Genomic DNA, 26,697 nt, shown 5'->3' on the forward strand with positions numbered 1-26,697 from the left:
TTATAAGAGTAGGACAAACAAACGGAGACCTGTGGTTTTGAACAAGACCTAGGTGTGAGGAAGTCTGTAGCGGGCTGGTGAATCAAAGAGACATTTTTCCTTTTCTTTCACCAAAACGCCATCGCCCGATCCTGACAAGGTTCTAGCACACGGCGACACTTCCGACCGGTTCCGCTGGAGCCCTTAGCAAGCAGTCATCAGCCTTTTACAAATCAAGGTACCCTCAAAAGACAGGAGGCAGAATGAACTTTTCCCAGTTCTGGGATGGAGGTGCGGCAGAAGCAGAGGCTTAATTCTCCGCTCCCACTTCCTCCGGAGGGAGAGCTGGGCGGCTGATCCCGCAATTACGGCCGCAATCCAGAAGCTGGAAGCGTTGGGGAGAGAGACACTTCCCCGCGCACAGGACCCTGGGGTGTTCGGACAGGGCTAGAGAACGTGGGGTTGCACAGGGAAATCCCTCCCTGGGTGGAGGCGAGTACTCCAATCTCAAAAAACAAAACAAACAAACAAAAAAAACCCCACAAAAAACCACAAAACTAATCAGAAAACATAAACAACAAAGAAGACACCCCCAACCCACTCATCACCCCACCCATATCCGGTAACCAGGCTGCTGCCTTGGTGGGGTACTGGGTTCACAGAAACGAAACTGTAGAGCTGCGCGGTGCCACGCCCCATGAGGTGCCATCGAGTTCAGCTGATATAAGGACCCGACCCTGCAGGGTCAAGGCCGCTCGCTGCTCTGGACCTGGGAAGCTCCATCGCTTTCTCCCGGAGGGTGTCGCGCTGCAGAGGAGAAACCTTGATCGGTAATGAGATCCCGCGCTCCTTTGCACAGGTTCTCCAGAAGCTCGGTTTTCCCCCCCGTCCCCGGTGCGCTCTGCTTCCCGACCCGGTTGTGGTGAAGGCCAGGTGCAGCGACTGCGTCCCGGGGCCTGGGCGCTGCCCTGGGAGCTCCTTTCCTCGCTGGGGAGACTGGGCTTATGGACTTGCGCTCAGTAGTAGCAACTTCCAACAGATGGGCAGTGAAGGGTCCGGGAGCGGGGAGGTTTGGAACGCCTGGCGCGCTGGGAGGAAGGAGAGGCGCGCAGCTTCACAGCTCAAATCTTACCAAACCGAGCCTGGTAGGATTTCCCCACGGTTCAGGAACTGGAAGAAATTTAAAGGAAACAGCTACACGAGGTACCGAGGCTCCTAAAAGTGAAGCCTACAAGAGGCTGTGTTAGGGCCCTGGTGGCGTAATTTAAGTCAAGGTTGAGGGTTCATTCGCAGTCAGGGCGCAAGAATCAGCCAACGAATGCCTAAATAAGTGGAACAAGTCAGTGTCTCCCTCCCTCCTTCCCTCCTTCCTTCCTTCCTTCCTTCCTTCCTTCCTTCCTTCCTTCCTTCCTTCCTTCCTTCCTTCCTTCCTTCCTTCCTTCCTTCCTTCCCTCCCTCCCTTCCTCCCTCCTTTCTCTCTCTCTCTCTCTCTCTCTCTCTCTCTCTCGGAAAAAAAAAAAAAAAGCTGTGTTCCGGGATTGCCCTAAGCCCCTGGCTTCGCACATCAGTCCTTAAACATGGGTGGGTGGGCTCTCAGCTTGGGCCCCAAGCTCCCTAACCCCCTTCAGGTGGCTCACTCGAGTTCTCAGGGGCTCTGTCCACAGGGGCTACGCTGTGGCGATTCCAGTCTACCTTTGCACAGGCCTGTCTAGGAGCCCGAAAGGAATCCCTGACAACTAGTGTGGTAGGGAGGGGCTGCTGGACGGTGGGACTTTTTCTTGGCTCCTGAGGGTTCATCCACACCCATCACGGGCTCTGAGAAAATGAGTGCGGTAGCTGAAGTTTCCTGGCCTACCCCTTCTGAAAAGTGGGGAGGCTATGCCTGCCTTGGTGGGGAAAGAGAAACTGATTCTTCCTGAGTCTGTCAGGGGCGGACATGAGGGCGGAGCTGAGAGTTCCTGTGGCCAAAAGAGCAGGGAAGATGAGCAGCTTGAGAACAGTGTCCTGTGTCAGAAGTGTTCTTTTAAATGTCCAAGACTCTTCAACTTTTTTGTTTAAATAAGAAAATGAGGAATCACAAGTTTTGGAATTTTCTTGCAAGTGGAAGAAGACTGAAATGTGATGACCTACTCTTGGCCTAATTATGAAAATTCACAGTTGTTTTTTATCTATCAGAAAACAGAAATCAATTTTTTTTTTAAAGTGAGAAAGAGAAAGAGATGGAGGGACAGACAGACAGGAAGGGAGAGAGATGAGAAGCATCATTTCGTAGTTGCAGCACTTTAGTTGCTCATCGATTGCTTTCTCATATGTGCCTTGGGGGGGTGTGTGTGTGTGTGCTGCAGCCGAGCCAGTGACCCCCTTGCTCAAGCCAGCGACCATGGGGCCATGTCTATGATCCCATGCTTAAGCCAGCGACTTCTGGGTTTCAAACCTGGGTCCTCAGCATCACAGGCCGATACTCTATCCCTGCACCACTGCCTGGTCAGGCATTAAGTGAGAAGAGGGGAGATAGACAGACTCTCACATGCGCTCCCACTGGAATCCACCTGCAATCCCAATCTGGGGCTGATGCTCCATGCTGGAATCAACCCAGCTATCCTCAGTGCCCAGGCTGTGCTTGGACCAATGGAGCTATCCTCAGCACCAGGGGCGATGCTGGAACAAATTGAGTCACTGGCTGCAAAAGGGGAAGAGAGAGAGGAAGGGGAGAGGAAGGGAAAGAGAGGCAGATGGTCATTTCTCATGTGTGCTCTGACTGGGGATCTAACTCAGGACATCCATACCCCAGACCCACACACTATCCACTGAGACAACCGGCCAGAGGTGATCCACTATCTTCTTACTTGCTTTGTTTCTGACCCCCCCCCCAAAAAAATTAATGTCATTTTGTTGTTCCTCTGTATGTTATATATCTTTTCCTTCTGGTTGCTTTTAAGATTATTTCTTTATCACAGTTTTGAGCAAATTAATTGTGATGTGCTTGGTGTAGTTTTCTTCATGTTTCTTGTGCTCGTTGATTATTTTAGATCTTGATCTCGATATTTTAGAGTTTACATCAAATTTGGAAATTTTGTGGCCATTATTTATTCAAAAATATTTTAGCCGTTTTGGCCCTGGCCGGTTGGCTCAGTGGTAGAGCATCGGCTTGGCGTGCAGGGGACCCGGGTTCGATTCCCGGCCAGGGCACATAGGAGAAGCGCCCATCTGCTTCTCCACCCCCCCCCCCTTCCTCTCTGTCTCTCTCTTCCCCTCCTGCAGCCAAGGCTCCATTGGAGCAAAGATGGCCCGGGTGCTGGGGATGGCTCCTTGGCCTCTGCCCCAGGCGCTAGAGTGGCTCTGGTCGTGGCAGAGCGACCCCCTGGAGGGGCAGAGCATCGCCCCCTGGTGGGCAGAGCATCGCCCCTGGTGGGCGTGCTGGGTAGATCCCGGTCGGGCGCATGCGGGAGTCTGTCAGACTGTCTCCCCATTTCCAGCTTCAGAAAAAATACAAAAAAAAAAAATATATTAGCCATTTCAGACAGGAGAGTAATCTAGTCATTGGTATTCTACTCTGACTGGAAGTGGAAGCTTCATGCATTCAGTTTTTTTTTTTTTTTTTTTTAAAGCCATTGTCTTGTACACTTTATTTTTATTTTTATTTTTTTTACAGGGACAGAGAGAGAGTCAGAGAGAGGGATAGACAGGGACAGACAGACAGGAACGGAGAGAGATGAGAAGCATCAATCATCAGTTTTTCTTTTCTTTTTTTTTATTATTTTATTTTATTTTATTTTTTTATTTTTATTTTTTTTACAGAGACAGAGAGAGAGTCAGAGAGAGGGACAGACAGACAGGAATGGAGAGATGAGAAGCATCAATCATCAGCCTTTCGTTGCGACACCTTAGCTGTTCATTGATTGCTCTCTCATATGTGTCTTCTTTTTTTTTTTTAATTATTTATTTATTTATTCATTTTAGAGAGGAGAGGGAGAGACAGAGAGAGAGAGAGAGAGAGAGAGAGAGAGAGAGAGAGGAGAGGGGAGGAGCTGGAAGCATCAACTCCCATAAATCATCAGTTTTTCGTTGTGAGACCTTAGTTGTTCATTGATTGCTTTCTCATATGTGCCTTGACCGCGGGCCTTCAACAGATCGAGTAACCCCTTGCTTGAGCCAGCGACCTTGGGTCCAAGCTGGTGAGCTTTTGCTCAAACCAGACGAGCCCGCACTCAAGCTGGCGACCTCAGGGTCTCGAACCTGGGTCCTCCGCATCCCAGTCCGACGCTCTATCCACTGTGCCACCGCCTGGTCAGGCATGCATTCAGTTTTTGAAAGTCATTGTTCCATAAAAGACAATAAGAAACCCATGACCTGTACCCTCACCCCCTTTTCATGCTCTTGCCTCTTTGGCTTTAAATTTTGGCACTTAACTATATATTTCTTTTTTTTTTTTTTTTTTTTTTTCCTTCATTTTTCTGAAGCTGGAAACAGGGAGAGACAGTCAGACAGACTCCCGCATGCGCCCGACCGGGATCCACCCGGCACGCCCACCAGGGGCGACGCTCTGCCCACCAGGGGGCGATGCTCTGCCCATCCTGGGCGTCGCCATATTGCGACCAGAGCCACTCTAGCGCCTGGGGCAGAGGCCACAGAGCCATCCCCAGCGCCCGGGCCATCTTTGCTCCAATGGAGCCTTGGCTGCGAGAGGGGACAAGAGAGACAGAGAGGAAAGCGCGGCGGAAGGGTGGAGAAGCAAATGGGTGCTTCTCCTGTGTGCCCTGGCCGGGAATCGAACCCGGGTCCTCCGCACGCTAGGCCGACGCTCTTAACTATATATTTCTAAACATGCTTATGCCCTCTCTAACCCTCCCACAGTCAATTTTAGATATTACCTGTTTCTGGAGATATAGGTATCAATTTCTCACACTTCTTTCCCTACACTTTCTCTCCCCACAGGCTGACAGTACAATTATATCATTATCTCTGGTCAGAACAATATTCAGAGTTTATATTATTATGATTGTCATCTTCTTCTTCTTCTTATTATTATTATTTTGTATTTTTCTGAAGCTGGAAATGGGGAGAGACAGTTAGACAGACTCCGCATACGCCCGACCAGGGTCCACCAGGCACGCCCACCAGGGGGCAACGCTCTGCCCACAGGGGGCGATGCTCTGCCCCTGGGGGGGGCGCTCTGTTGCGACCAGAGCCACTCCAGTGCCTGGGCAGAGGCCAAGGAGCCATCCCCAGCGCCCAGGCAATCTTTTGCTCCAATGGAGCCTCGCTACGGGAGGGGAAGAGAGAGACAGAGAGGAAGGAGAGGGGGAGGGGTGGAGAAGTAGATGGGCGCTTCTTCCGTGTGCCCTGGCCAGGAATCGAACCCGGGACTTCTGCACGCCAGGCCGACGCTCTACCATTGAGCCAACCGGCCAGGGCTGTCATTTTATTTATAGCAGTACCATAGCCTTATGATTATATTTTATTTCCTACACTCTGTGTGTGTGTGTGTGTGTGTGTGTGTGTGTGTGTGTGTATGTATGTGTGTGAGACAGAGACAGAGAGAGAGACAGAGAGAGGCACTGATAGGGACAAACAGACAGGAAAGGAGAGAGATAAGCATCAATTCTTCGTTGCAGCACCTTAGTTGTTCATTGATAGCTCTTTCATATGTGCCTTAACCGGGGGGCTATAACAGAGTAAGTGACCCCTTGCTTAAGCCAGCGACCTTGAACTTCAAGCCAGCGACCATGGGGTCATGTCTATGATCCCATGCTCAAGCCAGGGACCTCGGAGTTTTGAACCTCGGTCCTCTGCATCCCAGTCTGGCACTCTATCCACTGTGCCACCGCCTGATCAGGATCTTACGCTTTTTTTTATTTTAATCTTAGTTATTGTCTTATATTTGTATTTGCATATTTTCCTAAGTCCCTATTACTAATTTATTCTCAAAGTCTCCACTTCCTCATTGGCTAATTTATTAAATCCCAGCAATTGTATAATCTCCTGTGCCACCCACTGAAGCTTGCTACCATCTCGTGCCAGTTTTTCCCCCCGTGATCCTTTAGTCCTGTCCCACTGCTGTCATTCTGGGCTCTATCTCTACACTCATCCAGGGGGTTGTGTGTGTTTCTTTCTTGAGTTTCATCTTCTGTTCCCTCATCCAGGTATTTGAGGATGGAAATGTGTATGTTGGGGTGTGGGAGGACACTGTCCAGACAGCATGACATTTTCTTGGTTCTCAGGGAACTTTCTTACTATAGAGGGTTTTGGAATTGTGTGCGAGTTAGTTTATTTGCTCCGCCTTCTTTCTCAACTGCCACACATTAGCCAAAGATTGGAAGCTATAGAGATGTGTATCACTCACACCTGCTTTCAGTTCTGGAGGGTGGTTGCAGAGATGTTGTGTCTGCATGTTCTCATTCAGCTTTCCCTCTGAGATTATTTGTTGTCAGCTGAGGTTTAGGAAATGTCAAAAGTCCACCTCAACCTGACATCCTGGTTGTTCCAAACAAACGGTCAATAATTTGTTAATTGGTTGCAAAAATTATATATAGGTAAGTATATAATAATTATTATATATGTTTAACATATAAAATATATTACATATAGGCATACATCTATATATATATTTTTTCATAAGGTGGGAAGTGCTTGGACCAGGAGAAGCTAAATGATCTGTTTTATAACAACAATGATAAATTACCAACTCAATCAGATTTGCTCCTTCACAAAATTGGACTATAAAATAATATAAGAATTGTCTTGGTCTCAGTGAGAGAAAAGAGAAAAAGTACTAAGAATAACAATAAATATCAGTAAAACTCAAATATATATTTTGACCATGAAATCTTTCCAGTTGCATTGCAGTTCCATTCCACGTGTATCTTTGTAATCTTTTATGTTTTCTGCAGGTGTCTTGAGAGACCTTGTCATTTACAGAACTTAGCAGAGACAGTTCCTAAAAATCATAGCATAAAAAATAACCTCTTGATCATTTCTGTGGTGGTAGTGGGCTTCTGGCAGACTTAGTAGTTTCTCAACCTGTTCTGTGCCCTTAATTCCTGCATGAATCTGGCCCCCAGCTCAGTGGAAATACAGAAAGTGACCATCTTCAGAAGAGTGGCCTCAAACTGTCGATGTCCTACTCCTCCTATTCTTGTCTCAGTCTAATGGTTCTATCTTTTTGTTTTTCAGGAGAACATTTCAGGGTAACAATAGAAAAAGTGCTGAGAAGATGAGTCTCAGGATTGATTTGGAAACAGACTTTGCTGAGTGTGTTTTAAATGCAGGAAACATCATCCTTGGGAGAGAGCAAAGGAATGAAATGGACCCTCACTTGCGGAAGAAACAGAATGAAATCATCGTGCATGCGATATGTGCTCTGCTGAATTCCGGTGGGGGAGTGGTCAAGGCTGAGATTGTGAACAAAGACTACGAGTATAACAATAATGAAACAGGATTGGATGTGCCTTCGCATTTCAGAAGCTATTTAGATGAGATGCAAAAGGAAGATCTCTTTTATATTTTTGTGCAATCATGGAACGTAAAGGCCTCTGGTGTACGGCTTGCTACTTTGTGTTCCTACTTGTACCACAGACATCAAACATCTACTAATCTTATGGGGTCTCGGGAAGCAGTGGATTTCCTCAAAGAAAGGATGCTTATGAATAACCATGATCCCTCTTTGCCAAGTTCACAGGAACTTCAAGATGGGGTCCAAAATGAAAGTACCATAAAGACCTTAGCTGCTGCTTTGTTTGATAGAGCTCACCTTCAGTACCTGGAAAAGCTCAACTTTACCAAGTCCACACATGTTGAATTTAAAATGTTCCCAGCAGGGGTATCTCAATGCTTTGACAAGGATCTCCCCAGTTGTGTGTCTGCATTTGCAAACACCGAAGGAGGGTACATATTTTGGGGGGTGAATTATGAGACCCTTCAAGTCGTTGGATGTGAAAAAGAGAAAATAGATCCTACCACCCTGAAGGGCTACATTGGTAGCTGTATTAGGAAGTTACCTGTCCATCATTTCTGTACCCAGAGGCGTGAGATAAGATATGCCATTAATTTCCTTGAAGTACACAATCAGGGGGCCCTCCATGGATATGTCTGCGCGGTCAAGGTGGAACGATTCTGCTGTGCGGTGTTTGCCAAAGAGCCTAGTGCTTGGCAGGTGAAGGACAACCGTGTGAGACGTCTGTCCCTGAAGGAATGGGCAGTTTGGATGACAGAAGACGACCCAGGTCTGGGAGCAGAGTTCGCAGTAATGATCATGCTGCTGGGAGGTGGGGGTTGGGAGGGAGAAAGGGCGGACATTGTTTTAGAACCTTGGCAAAGAGGAGCACTCTCTGAGGTGCAGCTTTCGGATTTATTAATTCCTATAGATGCAGTTGGTGAGCATTGTCCTTCATTCCCTCTGTCCATTTTAAATACCCTGCGTTCAGCAGATGCCCTGGGCTAGTTGACCCACAAGAGAGTGAGTGGTACAGGGGGCTGTTTGACCTAGTAACTTTTGTTTCACCTAGTAATTTTTATCTTCACATCCTCTCTTGTGTTCACATTCAAATCTCTTCCTTTCTGGTTATAAATTCATACTTAATTATGCATTTTCACATGTCCTCTCTAAGCTACGCCCACTTTCCTCTGCCTTCCCATTTGTATGATTCTCAGGAATAAATATTCTCCCTGTCTTATTGACCCACTTCCATTTCTGAGCTGAAAGATGACCAACCCACAGCTGTCCCTCTCCTTTCCCACTTTTCTTTTTGAGAGCCAACATATGACGTCCACCATGACTGATAAACCCAAAAATAAAGTGTTTGATACGCAACCACCTTAGAAAAAGAAAGCCTGAGAGAAATTAGAAAAAAAGGCGATCAATGGAAACTTCCTCAAAAGCCTAGATAAACGAAGTCCATTTCAGAATCAGCTCAGAAACACATCTTCTAATCCTGTTTTTTTTCAATAGAAGCATTCTACAAATATAAAAATAGTTTGATTCAATGTAATAAAATTAAAAATGAAAAACCATTGCTCCACACCAGTTTCTCCCCCTACCCCAAGATATCAGTAGGCTATTCTGAGCTCACTTGGGATGAGAAATCAAATATCCGTTGTCCAAGACTTTGAGTTCTCAGACTTAGTGAAAGACTTTGCAACACAGCTCAACTCTAAGTTGGGGATCAGCCTTTTTTGCATATTGAACCCTTGGTTCTTGTTTCCTAAGATCTTTCCAGACTATCTGAGATGTGCCTTCAGATGCATTTGTCATCCACCACACCCCGCAGCAGGAGTGTGTGCGTTCATAAGAATTTGGAATGTCTGGAAGAACAGCAAAAACGTCACTTTCCAGGTAATTCAATATCGGTGGTTGCTTTGGAATAGGTTGGTTGTTCATCCATATGGAAAAAAATAGAATTGGATTCCTGTTTTATGCTATAAAAAATCAATTCCAGAAAGTTTAATTTTAATTTTTTTAGGTGAAAGGAGGGGAGATAGTAAGGCAGACTGCCACATGCACTCTGACCGGGATCCACCTGGCAACCTCATCTGGGGCTGGTGCTCAAGTACCAAGCTATCCTCAGCTCATGCGGCCACGCTCAAACCAGATGAGCCACTGGCTTCAGGAGGGGAAGAGGGAGTGAAGGGGGAGGGGGAGAGGGAAAGAAGTAGATGATTGCCTCTCCTGTGTGCCCTGACTGGGAACATAACCTCGGATGTCCATATGCCAGGCCACTGCTCCATCCATTGAATCACTGGCCAGGGCCAATTCCAGATGGTTTTAGAATTTGAATGTCAAAAACAAACTTTTCAAATTTTTATTAGAAAATGTACGTGAATAATTTTGTGTTGTTCAGGTAGGAAAGGATTTCCTAAACCAGACACAAAAGAATTAAAACTTAAACTGATAAATTTTGCGATATTAAAATTAAGAACTTCTGCTCTTCAAAAGATACCTTAAAGAGAGTGAAAGATATAACTACAATCTTGAAAGATATTTGCAAACCATGTAGCTGACAAAGGACTAGCATCAAGAATATATAAAAACCTTACATAAATTAAAATTTTTTTCCTCATTGATTTAAGAGAGAGATAGAAGGGAGAAAGAGAGAGAGAAGCATCAATTCATTGTTCCACTTAGTTGTGCACTCATTGATTGCTTCTCCATATACCCTGACCGGGGATCAAACTTGTGACCTCGGTGCTCTGGAGCAATGCTTTCTCCATTGAGCCACCCAGCCAGGGCTGTACATTTTTATTTTTATTTTTTATTTTTTATTTTTTTTTCCATTTTTCTGAAGCTGGAAACAGGGAGAGATAGTCAGACAGACTCCCGCATGCGCCCGACCGGGATCCACCCGGCACGCCCACCAGGGGCGATGCTCTGCCCACCAGGGGGCGATGCTCTGCCCATCCTGGGCGTCGCCATGTTGCGACCAGAGCCACTCTAGCGCCTGAGGCAGAGGCCACAGAGCCATCCCCAGCGCCCGGGCCATCTTTGCTCCAATGGAGCCTTGGCTGCGGGAGGGGAAGAGAGAGACAGAGAGGAAAGCACGGCGGAGGGGTGGAGAAGCAAATGGGCGCCTCTCCCGTGTGCCCTGGCCGGGAATCGAACCCGGGTCCTCCGCACACTAGGCCGACGCTCTACCGCTGAGCCAACCGGCCAGGGCGCCAGGGCTGTACATTTTTTAAAAGAACAAACAACTTAGTAGAAAACTGGGCAATAGTTATAAAGGTGCACTTCTCAGAAAAGGAAACACATATACCCAAAAAAGTTATGAAGGGATACTTAACCCCAGTTGTGGGTAATCAGGATCTTTTATATTGCTGCTGGGAACTTAAATTGGCTGAATTCCTTTGGAAAACAAATTTGACATTATCTTGTATGATTGGTTATTTGCCTACTCTACCATTCAGCATTTTTTCTAGTTTATAAAGAAAAATGTGTGCACATACATCAGGAAATATATATAAATTGGACCTATATTAATATCTCATAGGGCTCATAAGTTTACTATTTGTAATAACTCCAAATAGGAAACAGCTCAATTGTCTATTGTCACAACAAAGCATAAATATGTTGTAGTATATTCACATAGTGGAATATCATTCAGCAGTGAAAATAAATGCATTGCAGCTATACGCAAGCATAGAGCTAAATCTGAGTAATGTGTATGTACATCTTGTCACAAGTTAACTTATAGGTTTACATGATTCTTTCATTGGTTATACTATAGTATTTCATAGTATTCCTCAACATGGATGTTATTAAGTTTTGGCTGTTGTTATTGAAAAATATACTATTTATACAGAAAGTACATAAAACAGTGGTATAAATTAATAAATAATTATGTAGTGAAACCTGTGTTAATCACCACTCAGGCCAAAAAGTAGAACTTTGCAAACACCTAGGCTATCGCTTATTTAAACTTGTAAACTTAGATGAACATTAAAAAATTGTAATTCAAAACAAACCAGTATACACTTTCCCAAAATGATATTATCATGACATTTCTCTTCTAGGAGAAGCTTAGAATTATTTTGTTCCACAAAAAAGGAAAAGGATACTATGAGATTATTATTGATAGCAATTACATAAAATTGATAAGTGAATTTTGGAAGAATTGCAATTTTTACAACAGTGAGATAGTTACACAAGGAATATTTGGCCATTTATTAAAAATTTTCTTTGTTATATTTCATCAAATTTAAGAAATTAATATTATATTATTATTTTATTTACCACTAAAAAGAAAATAGTTTATTAAACTAGAAGATATATCTTAATTTAAGAGCTATTAAAGTACATTTATGATCAGTGAAATATGGCATATCTCTTAATAATTTCAATGTTTTATCCATATTTTATAATATATGTTAAATTATGTATATTCCTAGAATGAGATCATTATATAATAATAATTTCTGATTATGAATTGCTGGCATGTTGGAAAGCTCATAGTTTTAAATTATGCTATTTTTAAACATTTTACTTAATATTTTTATTCATGCAAAAGCAAAAGTAATTTTAAACTAACTTTTCTTATATTTATACACATTATTTCTTTTTTTTTTTTTTTTTTCTGAAGCTGGAAACAGGGAGAGACAGTCAGACAGACTCCCGCATGCGCCCGACCGGGATCCACCCGGCACGCCCACCATGGGGCGACGCTCTGCCCACCAGGGGGCGATGCTCTGCCCATCCTGGGGGTCGCCATGTTGCGACCAGAGCCACTCTAGCGCCTGAGGCAGAGGCCACAGAGCCATCCCCAGCGCCCGGGCCATCTTTGCTCCAATGGAGCCTTGGCTGCGGGAGGGGGAGAGAGAGAGACAGAGAGGAAAGCGCGGTGGAGGGGTGGAGAAGCAAATGGGCGCTTCTCCTGTGTGCCCTGGCCGGGAATCGAACCCGGGTCCTCCGCACGCTAGGCCGACGCTCTACCGCTGAGCCAACTGGCCAGGGCTTACACATTATTTCTTTTACTTGTTTCACTTCATTGACCAATAATTCCAGAATGTGTTAAATCAAAATAGTAGTAGGAGGTACCTTTAGTTTAGTCCACTTTTATAGAAAACAGTATTTCTCTAAGCTCAGACAAACTTTACTGGTGCATCCAATTGCTTGCAGTTACAGGTTCAATCCCTGATCAAGGCACGTAGAAGAAGCAATCAATGGCCTGACCTGTGGTGGCGCAGTGAATAAAGCATCAACCTAGAATGCTGAGGTTGCTGGTTCAAAACCCTGGGCTTGCCTGGTCAAGGCACACATGGGAGTTAATACTTCCTGCTTCTCCCTCCTTCTATCTCTCTCTCTTTCTTCTCCTCTTTAAAATAAATAAATAAAAGCTAAAAGAAAAGCAATCAGTGAATGCACAACTAAATGGGACAAAGTTGATGTTTCTCTCTCTCATTTCTCCCTCCCTCTGTCCCCTTCAAATCAAAGGAAAAAAAATTTAATAAAAAATAAAAAGCACTTTTAAGAATTTTTTAAAATTACAAATGTAACAGTGGACTTTTTTGTAAATAGACTAAGGGTTTTTATTTTTTATTATATTATTTTTAAAAATGTTTATTTTATTGATTTTAGAGAAAGAGAAAGGGAGAGAGAGAGAGAGAGAGAGAGAGAGAAAAACATTACTCTATTCCTGTATGTGCCCTGACTGGGGATTGAACTAGCAACCACTGATCTTCAGGACAATGCTCTAACCAACCATGCTATCCAGCCAGGGTAGGGATTTTAAATATATATAGATTTGTGTGCCACCACTACATTCAAGAAACAGAACAATTCCATCACCAAAAATAGGCTCCTTTGTGCTGCACCTTTTTAGTCAAAATCTCCTCCAATCCTAACCCCTAGCAGCCATTAATATGTTCTCCATCCTAAGAATTTTGCCTTTCACAGAATACGATGTAGGTGAAATCATATAGTATAGTGGTCCCCAACCTCTTTTGGGCCATGGACCGGTTTAATGTCAGAAAATACTTTCATGAACCGGCCTTTAGGGTGGGACAGATAAATGTATCACGTAACCAAGACAAGCATCAAGAGTGAGTCTTAGACGGATGTAACAGAGGAAATCTGGTCATTAAAAAAAATATGATAAAACATCGTTCAAACTTAAATATAAATAAAACGGAAATAATGTAAGTTATTTATTCTTTCTCTGTGGACTGGTACCAAATGGCCCACGGACCGGTACTGGTCCGTGGCCCCAGGGTTGGGGACCACTGATATAGTGTATTGCCTTTGCCAGGTATTTCCCCTCAGCTTTATGAAGTTACAATTGACAAATAACATCATGTATAAGGTGTGCAACATGATTACCACAGTAAGAATAATTACCATATTCATTACTTCACATGATTATCATTTGTGTGTTGAGAACATTTAAGATCTCTCTTAGCAACTTTCAAGTATATAATTATACGATATTGTTAACGATCATCAGCATGGCCAGCTGTTCAGATGGCACTGTAATGCTTCGCTCCCTATGTCTACTGCTTTGCCTCTCGCTTTATACGTCAGCAACACAAACTCCTTGAAGCTGCCTGCACGGACCCTGCTGCTTCTTGTCTCCATGCTTTACTCATGTACCCCTTTTGCTTAGTCTCCATCCTCCCTTCCTTCAACAGGCTAACTACCAATCGCCATGTAAGAAGCAGCTCAGGTATCTCCTTCGTAAAGACTTTCATATTTTCTTCTCTTCTAAGCTGCACCTCTCCTTGGCATTCACATAATGCTTTGTGCACTTCTTCCCCATTGATTTACCAGTTTGTGCCATAATTATTGTTTTCTCCTTTTATGCCTGTCCATTAGCAGCTCCACTGGACTGGATTGTTTTTATCTTGTTGCTACTAATGCATAACCTAATACTAACGCATGGTAAACCCAAATGGGGATTGAATCGGTTGCATATAATGATGATTATTTGCTTGTCTGTGAATTCTCTAATTTATTCCAATTCTTTCCTTATCTAGTATTAACTGACACAGTGGTGTTTCGACCAGAAAAGCTCTACAAGAAACTATTTTTAGAACATAAAGGACTCAGAAACTTAATAAATAAGAAAATGCGTGCTGTCTCTGAAGGAATATTGATTTTTTCTCAAAGCTGGGCTGTGGACCTGGGTCTGCCAGAGAAGCAGGAAGTCATCTGTGATGCTCTTCTACTTTCCAAGAACAAATTCCCAGTCCTCTACACTATCCTCAGAGAATGTGATGACTCCTGGAAGGACTATTCTCTGAGAGTTGCCTGTTCCTTAAAGCAGAAGCTGGTGAACATGGGTGGCTACACTGGAAAATTGTGCATCACCCCCTTGGTCATCCTGCTGAATCCTGATAGAACAGCAACAGACCTTCATGGTTCAGAATTGCAACTTTACCCCAAGTCCTATAAACTGAAGTCCACTGAGCACATGGAAACTCTGTTACAGTCCCTTTTGATAGTTTTGCTTGGGTTCAGATCTTTCTTAAGTGAAGAGCTGGGCTCTGAGATTTTGAACCTACTCACAGATAAACAGTATGAGTTGCTTTCAAAGAACCTTCGCAAGACCACAGAGCTGTTTGTGCATGGCTTACCTGGATCAGGGAAGACCATCCTGGCTCTTAAGATCATAGAAAAGATCAGGAATGTGTTTGACTGTCAACCAGGTGACATTCTTTACATCTGTGAGAACAAGCCCCTGCAAGAATTTGTGAGGTATGCAGCCTGTGTTCTCTTCCTTTTAATAAGTTTGACTGGTGTGGCTTTAAATTTACATGCTAAGATTCATAGTGTATTTACTATGCCCAGAGGAGTTAAAGAGTAGAACTGATGCCTGACCAGGTGGTGGTGCAGTGGATAGAGCGTCAGACTGGGACACAGAGGACCCAGGTTCGAAACCCTGAGGTCACCGGCTTGAGTGCAGGCTCACCAGCTTAAGCGCAGGTTCGCTGGCTGGAGCATGTGATCACAGACATGACCGCATGGTCACTGGTCACTGGCTTGAGCCCAAAGGTCTCTGGTTTGAACCCAAAGTCGCTGGCTTGAGCAAGGGGTTACTCACTCTGCTATAGCCCCCCAGTCAAGGCATGTATAAAAAAGTAATCAATAAACAACTAAAGTGCTTCTCATTTCTCTCCCTTCCTGTCTGTCTGTCCCTCTCTCTGACTCTTTCTCTGTGTCTGTCAAAAAAAAAAAAAGAAAGAAAGAAAATTGACTTCCTTTGTTTGACTGGGAAAACTTGACTGTGTTTCTTACACTTTCAGACACAAAAACATTTGCCAGGCAGTGACACGAAAAACCTTCATGAAAACAGACTTTGGAAAGATTCAACACATCATCATCGATGAAGCTCAGAATTTTCGCAGTGAAGATGGGGACTGGTACAAGAAGGCAAAAACCATCACTCAGAGAGAAAGGGATTGCCCTGGAATTCTCTGGATCTTTCTGGACTACTTCCAGACTAGTCATGTGGAATGCAGTGGCCTTCCCCATTTCTCAGAACAGAAGACAAGAGAAGAGCTCAACAGAGTGGTCCGCAATGCAGATCCAATAGCCAATCACCTACAAGAAATAATGCAGGAGGTTAGAAGAAATCCACCACCTAACATCCCTCCTGGGTCCCTGGAGATACTCCGTGAAGCTGAATGGTCTCGGGGTGTTCCAGGCTGCTTTGAGACTATGACGTACGATGACTTGGAACAGATGGTGGGTTGTATAACAGAGAAATGCCAGCTTCTCTTCAAAGAAGGTTATTCCTGCAAGGATATTGCTGTGCTTTGCAGCAAAGCAAGTGATGTGGACAAATACAAACCTAAGCTTCAAAGAGCAATGAGGAAGAGAACACATTCTCAGCTCAGTGAGGAATCTGATCTGTTAGTACGGATCGAAAATGCATCAGATATTACGGGCAATCACATTGTGTTGGACAGTGTCCGTCGATTTTCAGGCCTGGAAAGAAACATAGTGTTTGGGATTGATCCAAGGGCAGCCGAGCCAGCTGTTTTCCACAATCTTCTGCTCTGTCTGGCTTCCAGGGCGAGGAAACATCTATATATTCTGATGTTTTCTAACGGACAAGAAGATCCTAATCTATGAAAGAGTTAAGTAGCCCTCATCTCTGGTTAACTGTGAAACTATTTGATCTAAACATTTAAAACATTTAATCACCAAATATTTAATGAACATCCACAGTGAGCCATGTACTCTTCCAGGTGCTGGGGTTTGGCTCAATTAATGCACCAGACAGATAAAATTTCTTCTTTTGGGCAAAGGCAAATAACAGAGAGTAAAACAACACAAGAACAAGACATTTCATATAGTAATAAGGAACATCAGAGTAGTAATTGGAGGGACTTGAGATGCAGAGATTGTGTGTGAGTGTGTGTGAGTGTGTGTGTGTGTGTGTGTGTGTGTGTATGTAAATACAGAGAGGTTGGTTATTTAGGGTGGTCAGAGAAGTGCTCAGCAGGAAAGAAGTCACGAGAAGATCTCTGAGCTGTTTGTGCCAGGAAGACTCGGGTATCTTCATTATTTGTAACATAGTCATGTGCAGAACTGTTTGAGTATGACGTGCTGGGAGAGTATGAAGGATGGAGAGGTGTAGTGTGTCTGAGCTTTTATTGGCCAGGAACGATTGTGGCATGTTTCAAAATATACAATCAGAAGGTACGAATTATAATTTTTTGGAAGGCCACATTACATTACTTTGTTATTTTCCTTTAATGGTCTTAGTATTTTTGGTCACTATTTTTTAAAGTTTTATGTGTGCTTTTCAGTTATTTGAAATCTCAGCTGTTTAGCTTGGCTTGAATACTGTTTCTATGGAGGCTTTTAGGTTACTGCTCAAAGTTAAGATTGCCACAGTCGCTCAGGAAGACATATTGTGTATTTAATTAATTTTAAAATGCAAGGGTCCCTAAGAGGATGAATGTACTGAACTCAGAGTTTGCAATTTGCTTTTCACATAATTTAATAACCAATGAAATGATAAAGTAAATTTAATATCTTTGTTCTTCTGATCCTTTAGGATTTTAGCTAGGCTTTCAAAGGGCAAATTCCTTGTGTACCGTAAGTCTCTCAGAAATTCTCACAATATTTGAAGTTAAAGAAATCCCTCTTTCCTGAGAGATTTAAACTAAAATAGTCAGAGTTAATTCTTGATTAAATAAAGACCCCACTCTTTCCTCAAAATAGGGAAATTGAAATCTCATTGTAAGAAGTATGAATTTGAAGCTAGAATTTGTTATTTCTGGTAGCTGGTTACAATATTAAGAACTATAAAAATTTTGAGACCCATCCCTGGGAAAATATAGAAATAATTTATTGTAAAATGATTTGCAGATAACTTGGAATACATTGCAAATAACTTAGGCTAGTATAGAGAGATACTTTTACAATAAAATTAATATAAGAATTAGCAATTCTAAATAAAGAGCTGGATCAATCCAGTTCATGTACTCTCCCTTTACCAAAAAGAATGAAGAAAATTAGTAAAATTACAGGCTAAAGTTTACCAGCAAAAGAAAAGCAAAGAATGGAGCTCAACCACACACCATAAACGTCTAATAAATATGTATGGACATAAAAAACAGAATGAAAAAGATTTATGTAGAGGCATAGCTAATCTCACACATGCCCAAGGTAGTGTGAAGTAAAGAAGGTACATGAGAAAAAGAAAATCAGAATTCTACTAACATGATCAACTTAAAGAATGCCATCTGAGTCACTGATAGGCGGCTTGGGAAAACGCCAGAGACCCTCAAGCACAGAAGCCCCCGATTGTTCCTGAGGACTCTCTCTAGGGATTGGAAGTAGTTTTTAGGGTTTTCTGTGAATTCAGAGAAGGAGGCAAGGCCCTTGGGAATAAGATACAGCCCCTGGTATGGTGGAATTAATAGAAATTCATAGGCAACAATCAAGAGTACAAATGAGATGGACAGTGCAATCTCATATAACAGCAGGTCAGATCAGGCTGCAGAGAATTAGGTGGAAGATACCACTAAGGTTCCCAACTATACAGTGAAGAGGAAGACAAGTAAGTTCTACTTCATAAAGAAAGTTGTCAAAAAAGTCTTTTCACGCCTTAAAGTACGTGGAAAAACTATCCTGAGCTGCTCTTATTAAATGTTAGAAAGATCAATGGCATGGGAAGTAGTCAGAAAGACTATGGGGGAAAAATGTAAAAAAGAAACATGAGATGAGCCAGATGAGCCTGCAAGAAAATATAACTCATGGGACAGAAGTAAACTCCCTGCAAGTGTTTCATGTTACAGAGGAACTTCTCAAGTTCCATAAAACAAGAATTGCAAGAATTGCTACAGAACTTCACAGTTCCATAAAACAAGAATTGCAAGACCAAATGACAAAGCCGCCAAAAAAGATCAAGATGGATATTGCTAAGAAGACAGATTGTGAAGCATTACAGGTGGAAAATAAATTAGAAGCAACAAGAAATTGAAAACCTGTCTGACCAGGTGGTGGCTCAGTGGATAGAGCATTAGACTGGGACACGGAAGACCCAGGTTCAAAACGCTGAGGTTGCTGGCTTGAGTGCAGGCTCATCAGCTTGAGCATGGGGTCGCTGGCTTGAGTGTGGAATCAAAGACATGACCCCATGGTTGCTGGCTTAAGCCCAAGGTCGCTGACTTGAAGCCCAAGGTCTCTAGCTTGAGCCCAAGGTCTCTGGCTTGAGCAAGGGGTCACTTGCTCTACTGTAGCACCCAGTCAAGGCACATATGAGAAAGCAATCAATGAACAACTAGGGAGAGTAAGGAGCTGCAATGAACAATTGATGCTTCTCACATCTCTCTCCTTTACTGCATGTCTGTCCCTATCTGTCTGTCTCTCTGTGTCACACACACACACACACACACACACACACACACAAAAAAAAAAAAAAAAAAAACGGAAAAAAAAATTGAAAACCCAATTCCTGGCTTATGGGAAGCCTTGAGATAATCACATAAATGGAGAGAAATAAGGTAAATATTAAGGTAATTATAAAGAGGATATACCTAGAGTACAGTGATCCACAAAGGATGGTTATGAAATAGAGAACTCAATAAATGGAATGGCAAAATATTCTAAGATATAATAAGGGAAAAATTAAAAAAATAATTCCTCAAGGCCCTGGCCAATGGCATCAGCCCAGTGTTTGGACATCTCTGGTTTGATTTTGGTCAGGGCACACAGGAGAAGCGACCATCTGCTTCTCCTCCCCTTCCCCTTCTCTCCCTCTTTTACTCCTGCAGCCAGTGCCTCAACTGATACCAGCATGGTACCAGGTCCTGAGGATAGCTCCACTGGAGTGGGTCAGCATCAGATGCTAAAAATAGCTTGGTACATGAGCATCATCCCCAGATGGGGTTGACAGTTGGATCCTGGTTGGGGTGCACATGGGAGTCTGCCTTCCCTCCTCTCACCTAAAAAGAAAAGAAAAAAAGAAATCCTCTGATTGAAATAATTCTTAACAATCCATGCAGAAAAATTAAATTATTTGTTAAGTGTCAATGATCATTCTGGCTGTGCACTTCTCTGGAGCAATATTCAGTTGCTTTTTAATCCAATCTATCTCTACCTTTTAGTTGAGGTGTTTAAAGCATTTGATTTTTTAACCCTTTATTTTGAAATATCTAGAGACTCACAGGAACTTGCGAAGGCAGTACTGAGTAGTATAGAGGGATTCCCTGTATATTTCACCCAATTTTTCATGTTATTGCTATATTTGGATTTTTATCTACCCTATTTTTTTCTTTTTCCCCCCACTTCTTCTTTGTTCCTTTTGTTCTTTCTTTCTGCATCCTTTTGACTTAATTGTGCATTAAAAAAAATACATTTTATCTTCTTTATTGGCTTATTAGTTATAACTTTCTGGTTTGTTTTTAGCTATAGCCCTAAAGTTCACAGTATATATCTTTCTCTCTCTTTTTTTTTTTTTTCATTTTTCTGAAGCTGGAAACAGGGAGAGACAGTCAGACAGACTCCCTGCATGCGCCCGACCGGGATCCACCCGGCACACCCACCAGGGGCGATGCTCTGCCCACCAGGGGGCGATGCTCTGCCCATCCTGGGCGTCGCCATGTTGCGACCAGAGCCACTCTAGCGCCTGAGGCAGAGGCCACAGAGCCATGCCCAGCGCCCGGGCCATCTTTGCTCCAATGGAGCCTTGGCTGCGGGAGGGGAAGAGAGAGACAGAGAGGAAGGAGAGGGGGAGGGGTGGAGAAGCAAATGGGCGCTTCTCCTGTGTGCCCTGGCCGGGAATCTAACCCGGGTCCTCCGCACACTAGGCCGATGCTCTACCGCTGAGCCAACCGGCCAGGGCAATATATCTTTAAACTTATCGCAGTCTACTTCCAAGTGATATTACATCACTTCATGTATTGTGTAAGAACTTTACAACAGTGTACTTCCTTTTTTTCTCAAACCTTTGTGCTATTGTTGAGATATATTTTATTTCTATATATGTTATAAATCCCATAACTGTTGATATTATTTTTGCTTTAAGCAGCTGCTTATCTTTTAAAGAGATATAAATACTATGAAAGAAATTCTTTATATTTACCTATGCAGTAAGTACCATTTCTGGTGGTTTTTATTCCTTTGTGTAAACCTAGATTTCTATCTTGCATGATTTCCCTTCTGCTCAAAGGAATTTCTTTAACATTTTCGATACTATTGGTCTGCTGCTGATGAATTCATTTAGATTTTGAATGCATTAAAAATTAATCTTTATTTTACCTTTTTTAAAAACGATAGTTGTGCTGGGTGGAGGTCTAGGTTGATAGTTTTGTTTTTTAGTAAGTTAAACATGCTACTTCAATGTCTTCTACCTTGCATCATTTCCCATGATAAATCTGCTGTTCCCCTCATCTTTGTTCCTCTGTACATAATGTGTCCTTTTTCTCTGATAGCTTTTAAGATTTTTTTCTTTATTACTGAAGTAAGGAATTTAATTATGATGATCTTTGGTAATTAAGCAACATTCTTGTGGTTGAGGTTTTTGAGAGCTTCTTGCAGTTATAGGTTGATAGTGTCAACAAATTTGGAAAACTTTCAGCTGTTATTCTTTCCAATATCTTTTATGCACACCTCTGCTCTTCTTGGAGACTTGGAGCCTAATCTTCTCTCCCCAAACTATCACTCAAAGTTGAGGGCAAAATAAGTAAAACTTCAGACTGTAACAACTTGGAATTCCCTGAAATACTTACTAAATAAGGTACTTCAGTAAGAGATAAAGGAACTGAGAAGAAAGTATTGATTTCAAGAGAAAAGGGTGAACAAATAAATTAATAAAACATAAAGTGACCTATGTATATTATTTGTTAATTACCAAATAATCCAATTGCCTCCCTCTATGCAAACTACTTCTAGTTAGAGGATATAATGAAGGAAAAAAAAGGCTAATTGTAATTCCAACAACAACAAAAAAGGTAAAATAAGAATAACTGTAACAAGAAACATACAAGCTCTTTATGAATAAAACTGTAAAGTGAAACTAAAGAGCACCAAAGGGAATTTGAACAGATAAAAAGCACAATGTGAGTTTTGGATAAGAAGATTCAGAATCATAAATATATCCATTTTCACTAAGCTAACCTATAAATTAAATGTCATCCAATAAAAATACCAACAGATCACCCGGGCCAGTTGGCTCAGTGATAGAGCATTGGCTGGGCGTGTGGAAGTCCCGGGTTTGATTCCCAGCCAGGGCACACAGGAGAAGCGCCCATCTGCTTCTCTATCCTTCCCCCTCTTCTTTCTCTCTCTCTCTCTTCCCCTCCCACAGTCAAGGCTCCATTGGAGCAAAGTTGGCCCCAGGCGCTGAGGATGGCTCCATGGTCTCCACCTCAGGCACTAGAATGGCTCCAGTTGCAATGGAGAAATGCCCCAGATGGGCAGAGCATCGCCTCCTAGTGGTCTTGCCGGTTGGGTCCTGGTTGGGCACGTGCAGGAGTCTGTCTGTCTGCCTCCCTGCTTCTCACTTCAGAAAAATACCAAAAAAAAAAAACCCCAAACAAAACCCATAAAATAAAAAACCTAACAGATCTTATCCCAAAGCATCAAAATAATTTTAAACTTCATTGACAAAGAGCAAGAATATCCAGGAAAAATCTAAAAAGGGGAAAAACCTGAGAGTAATTAGCATTACCAAATATTAAAACATAAATCTACAATAATTAAAACAATGTGTTTCTGTTGTGTGGCAGGTAAATGGAGCAGACAAGAATGCCAAAAACTAAATACAAATATGTGTTGGAATAAAGCATATGCTAAAGGTGGCAATCACATTTGCAGGGGAAAGATGGATTATTTGATAAATGATGTTGAATGACTTAGGTACCTATCTGCAAAAAATTAGGCTTGGGCATCACACTGGACACCAAAATAAATTCCAGGTGGATTCAATACTTAAACATAAAAATATGGAATTATGGAAGTACATGAAACAAAAATAGGACATTTATTTTCATAATCTCAGGCCTAAATATGGCCCCCAATCAGAAACCACGAAAGAAAACATTGACTATTTTAAACAAAATTATCTTTGTAGCAAAAAACACCATGAAAATAGGTCAAGAAACAAATAACACAGTAAAAAAAATATTTGCAATGAAAGTTGTAGACAAATAGTTTACTCTGTATTTTTAAACAAGTTTCTAAAAATCAAAGAGAAAAACTTCTAAGATCCCCAAAGAAAAATGGGCAAAAAATGTGAACAGGAAGAAGAACCCAGAAAAGAAAATTTAAAAATAGTTCCTAAATATATGGAATCTTTTAGTCATGATATGGAAGTATCAACTAAACACTGCTACAACAACATATCACTCTTTTTCACTTAATTGACAAAATCATTAAGTTTAAACAAATGATGGTGGGGAATTGCACTTTTACACATTGCTATAAAGTAGGAAAACTTTTATCAATCTGGCAGTAGCTATCAAAATTTTACAGGTATGTATTCCTTTAACTAGCAATTCTTCTTTTTGGATTTTATTTCACATATATGCTCAATGTGTGCAATGACAGTTAATTGGATTTTTTTACATAGTAGAAGAGTGAAAAATAGTAAATATCTCCCTCAATAGATTGGATTGATTAATTTATGGTATATCAATACTATGAAGATATAGCAAAGTAATGTTCTAAGATGCTTATTTTTGACTTTTGGAATTGATACAGAGATGTGCTTGTAAATGTATTCAATATCTTTGGAAGTGTACTGAGAAACTGGTAATAGTGTTTGGCTCTGGGGAAGGGCAAATGAATGTGAGGGAACCCAGATGAGAAAAAAGACAGATTTTGCTTTTTATGACTTTTGGATTTGGTACAATGTAATTATTTTGGGTATTTACCGATGTGATTTTGCCATATGTGTGTGTTTTCACTTACTGATGTAATGGTTTTATGAATTACTTTCTTAGTTTTCTATCAACCTGTAACTGAGATAAGCCCCTATGATCATAATGAATAATGATGTATGGTGAGTGAGGAGGGGTAAAATTTAAACACAAAAGGTAAGAATATGAATGTAGTAAATCTTTGCTATCCAGGATTTATAAGAGCTATTTCTTTTCATATTTGCTTCAACCTATTAAAAAATAGAAATAAAATTGCTTAGGGAAATTTGAATTCATTTTTCTTCTCTTTCCTATATAATTTCTCTCCTTGCTCCTCAGCAGCAGAACCCATCAGGGCTTTGGCAGGTGCATTTTCAGGCTACCTAATAACATTTACACACACATGGGCATCATCATTATCGGAGGAGGATGAAGTGAAGGTGGAGGGCAAGGCCCTGGCATTTAGTTTCTGTGGCAATAATAGTAATTATAAAGATTGTGGAGTAAACTCTTTCTGATAGTTCTAGGAAGTATAAACAATGAAAAAAATTGAGATCATGTCCAAAACTATCTGGCTGAGAAGATTCATGGAAAACCCAAAGACCATGACAGTTTGGGAAGAGTCCCTGGTCCCCTGGTCGCAGCAGGGAAGACATGGCTGAGCACCATGCCGAAGACATGATTGTTAGGGTTCCTGAATTCAGTGCAAAAACCTACAACCACACCAGATCTTTTGCACTAAAGGAAGGCCACTGGTGTGGAAGGAGTGAGACCCTGAGACACAAAATAAGGATGTTTGGGTGGGTGTTGAGAACTCTGGACCCCCCAAATACCTATAGAGAGGGAAGCACACCATGTGTAAGGAAAGTAGCCTTCCCAGGTGAAAAAGCATTGTGATAGCTGATTGACTGCACTTGGGCCAGCTTCCTCACCACCTGATGCTAATGTTCCTCAAGACTCAAATCCAGCCCCATAATAAGAGTTAGATCCCAACATGGCCCAGAGGTGAAGACCTGTTCCTAGAGGAGATAGCCCATAGGCAAAAGAGTTTCAGCATCTCATCCATGTATATTGGCAGAGCCTGGGGAGCTACTATGGCAATGTATACTACAGATGTTCAATGAAAGAGGGTGAAATAAGGGGCTTGATCTGCCTAAAATCATAGACACTCAGCTGGGATTGAATGTGTTGACAATGGAAGGTGTTAATATTATGCTAGAATTAACAAATTGATTTTGGCTAATTGATGCCTGGACTCAACAGTGGTCAATAGTTAATGAGTTTGAAGCCCTGGATGGTTTGCTCAGTGGGTAGAGTGTTGGCCCAGCATATGGACATCCCAGGTTCAATTCTCACTCAGGACACACATGAGAAGCGACCAGCTACTTCTTTCCCTGCCCTCTCCCCCTTCCAGTGACTCAATTGGTTTCAGCATTGGCTCAGGGCACTGAGGATGGCTTGGTAGATTGTAGTGTGTCAGCCTCAGGTACTAAAATAGCTTGGTTGATTCTAGTACCGGCCCAAGTTGGGGATTGCTATGTGGATCTTGGTTGGGGTGCGTGCGGGAGTCTGTCTCACTATATCCCCTCCTCTCACTTAAAAAATAAAAATAGTTGGCCCTGGCCGGTTGGCTCAGCGGTAGAGCGTCGGCCTGGCGTGCGGGGAACCCAGGTTCGATTCCCGGCCAGGGCACATAGGAGAAGCGCCCATTTGCTTCTCCACCCCTGCCCCCTCTTCCTCTCTGTCTCTCTCTTCCCCTCCCACAGCCAAGGCTCCATTGGAGCAAAGATGGCCGGGGCGCTGGGGACGGCTCCTTGGCCTCTGCCCCAGGTGCTAGAGTGGCTCTGGTCGCGGCAGAGCGATGCCCCGGAGGGGCAGAGCATCGCCCCCTGGTGGGCAGAGCGTAGCCCCTGGTGGGCCTGCCAGGTAGATCCCGGTCGGGCGCATGCAGGAGTCTGTCTGACTGTCTCTCCCCATTTCCAGCTTCAGAAAAATACAAAAATACAAAAAAAAAAAAAATAGTTAATGAGTTTGAAATGCCTTTACTTCCTTGTCATTTGCTAGAGCCTCTGTATGTAAAATGCAACCTTGGGCCAGCAACATTAGCATCACTGGGAGCTATTTAACAATGCAGAATATCAGGCTCCATCCCAGACCATCTCAATTAAAGTCTTAGCAAGATCTCCATGGATTCATATGCACATTACACATTACAGTTTGAGTGGCACCATTTTAGAAGAAGGAGCTCAAAGATTTACAAAAATTCAGTGATTATGTGTAACATGCTTCAACATTACAACCTAACCATAATTCCTGAGCAAGCCCAGACAATGTGCCTATCCCCAAGGAATTAGGCCATGCATTGGTGAGGAGGGTACTAGCAGGGCTGCAGTGGGGGTGGCCGGTGGTGGTAAGGCACAGAGGTGCCACAGAGCATCGCTGAAGGAGGTGCTCAGCCTCAGGTGCCAGCCCTACACTTGCACGAGCCTGAGAGTGAGTGCCTCCTTAATTATTGTGTCCTGGATGCCTCCCCTCTTTCTCCCTGCTCCTGGTCTCGGGTACTAGCAACCTTGCAAGGCTCTTTGGTGGCTATTCTTCATAGGCCAGGAATGACAGCAGGAAATGCTGCCCTGGAATTGGCTTCCCTTATCTCCATGGAAGTGATGGGATCCAGCAATGGTGGTGATTCTGATGAAACAACCAGAGTGTGCTGACCAGCAGGGATCTGTAGTGGTGATCATGGCATCCCTGGAAATGAAATAGATGAGGAGTCGACTGAGATGCTGCTTAACATACACTAGGAAAACTCTAGCTGTGCTGGGCATAAACCTACCTTTAGTAGCCATGGTGGGGACTCACAGCCTCCTACCCAGCCAATCCAAAGTCCTGTAGCTTTTTGAGGGAGAGACCAGGTCCAGT

The 26,697-nt window shown here is 42.7% G+C and overlaps 1 protein-coding gene and 1 non-coding gene across 2 annotated transcripts; one reads left to right on the plus strand and one right to left on the minus strand.

Annotated features, from left to right (window-relative positions):
- The first annotated feature begins 611 nt into the window (after nt 1-611).
- On the plus strand, nt 612-19,297 carry SLFN5 (schlafen family member 5). Its single transcript, XM_066363865.1, has 5 exons — nt 612-809; nt 7,153-8,201; nt 9,185-9,310; nt 14,437-15,157; nt 15,706-19,297. The coding sequence occupies exons 2-5, from the start codon at nt 7,193-7,195 to the stop codon at nt 16,535-16,537; spliced, it is 2,688 nt and encodes an 895-aa protein (XP_066219962.1). The 5' UTR covers nt 612-809; nt 7,153-7,192; the 3' UTR covers nt 16,538-19,297.
- Nucleotides 10,553-10,628, minus strand: TRNAT-AGU (transfer RNA threonine (anticodon AGU)). Its single transcript has one exon. It is a non-coding gene; the product is annotated as a tRNA-Thr (tRNA).
- Nucleotides 19,298-26,697: the final 7,400 nt, after the last annotated feature.

Source organism: Saccopteryx leptura, chromosome 2 (assembly GCF_036850995.1).
Source record: "Saccopteryx leptura isolate mSacLep1 chromosome 2, mSacLep1_pri_phased_curated, whole genome shotgun sequence".
Taxonomy (NCBI): domain Eukaryota; kingdom Metazoa; phylum Chordata; class Mammalia; order Chiroptera; family Emballonuridae; genus Saccopteryx; species Saccopteryx leptura.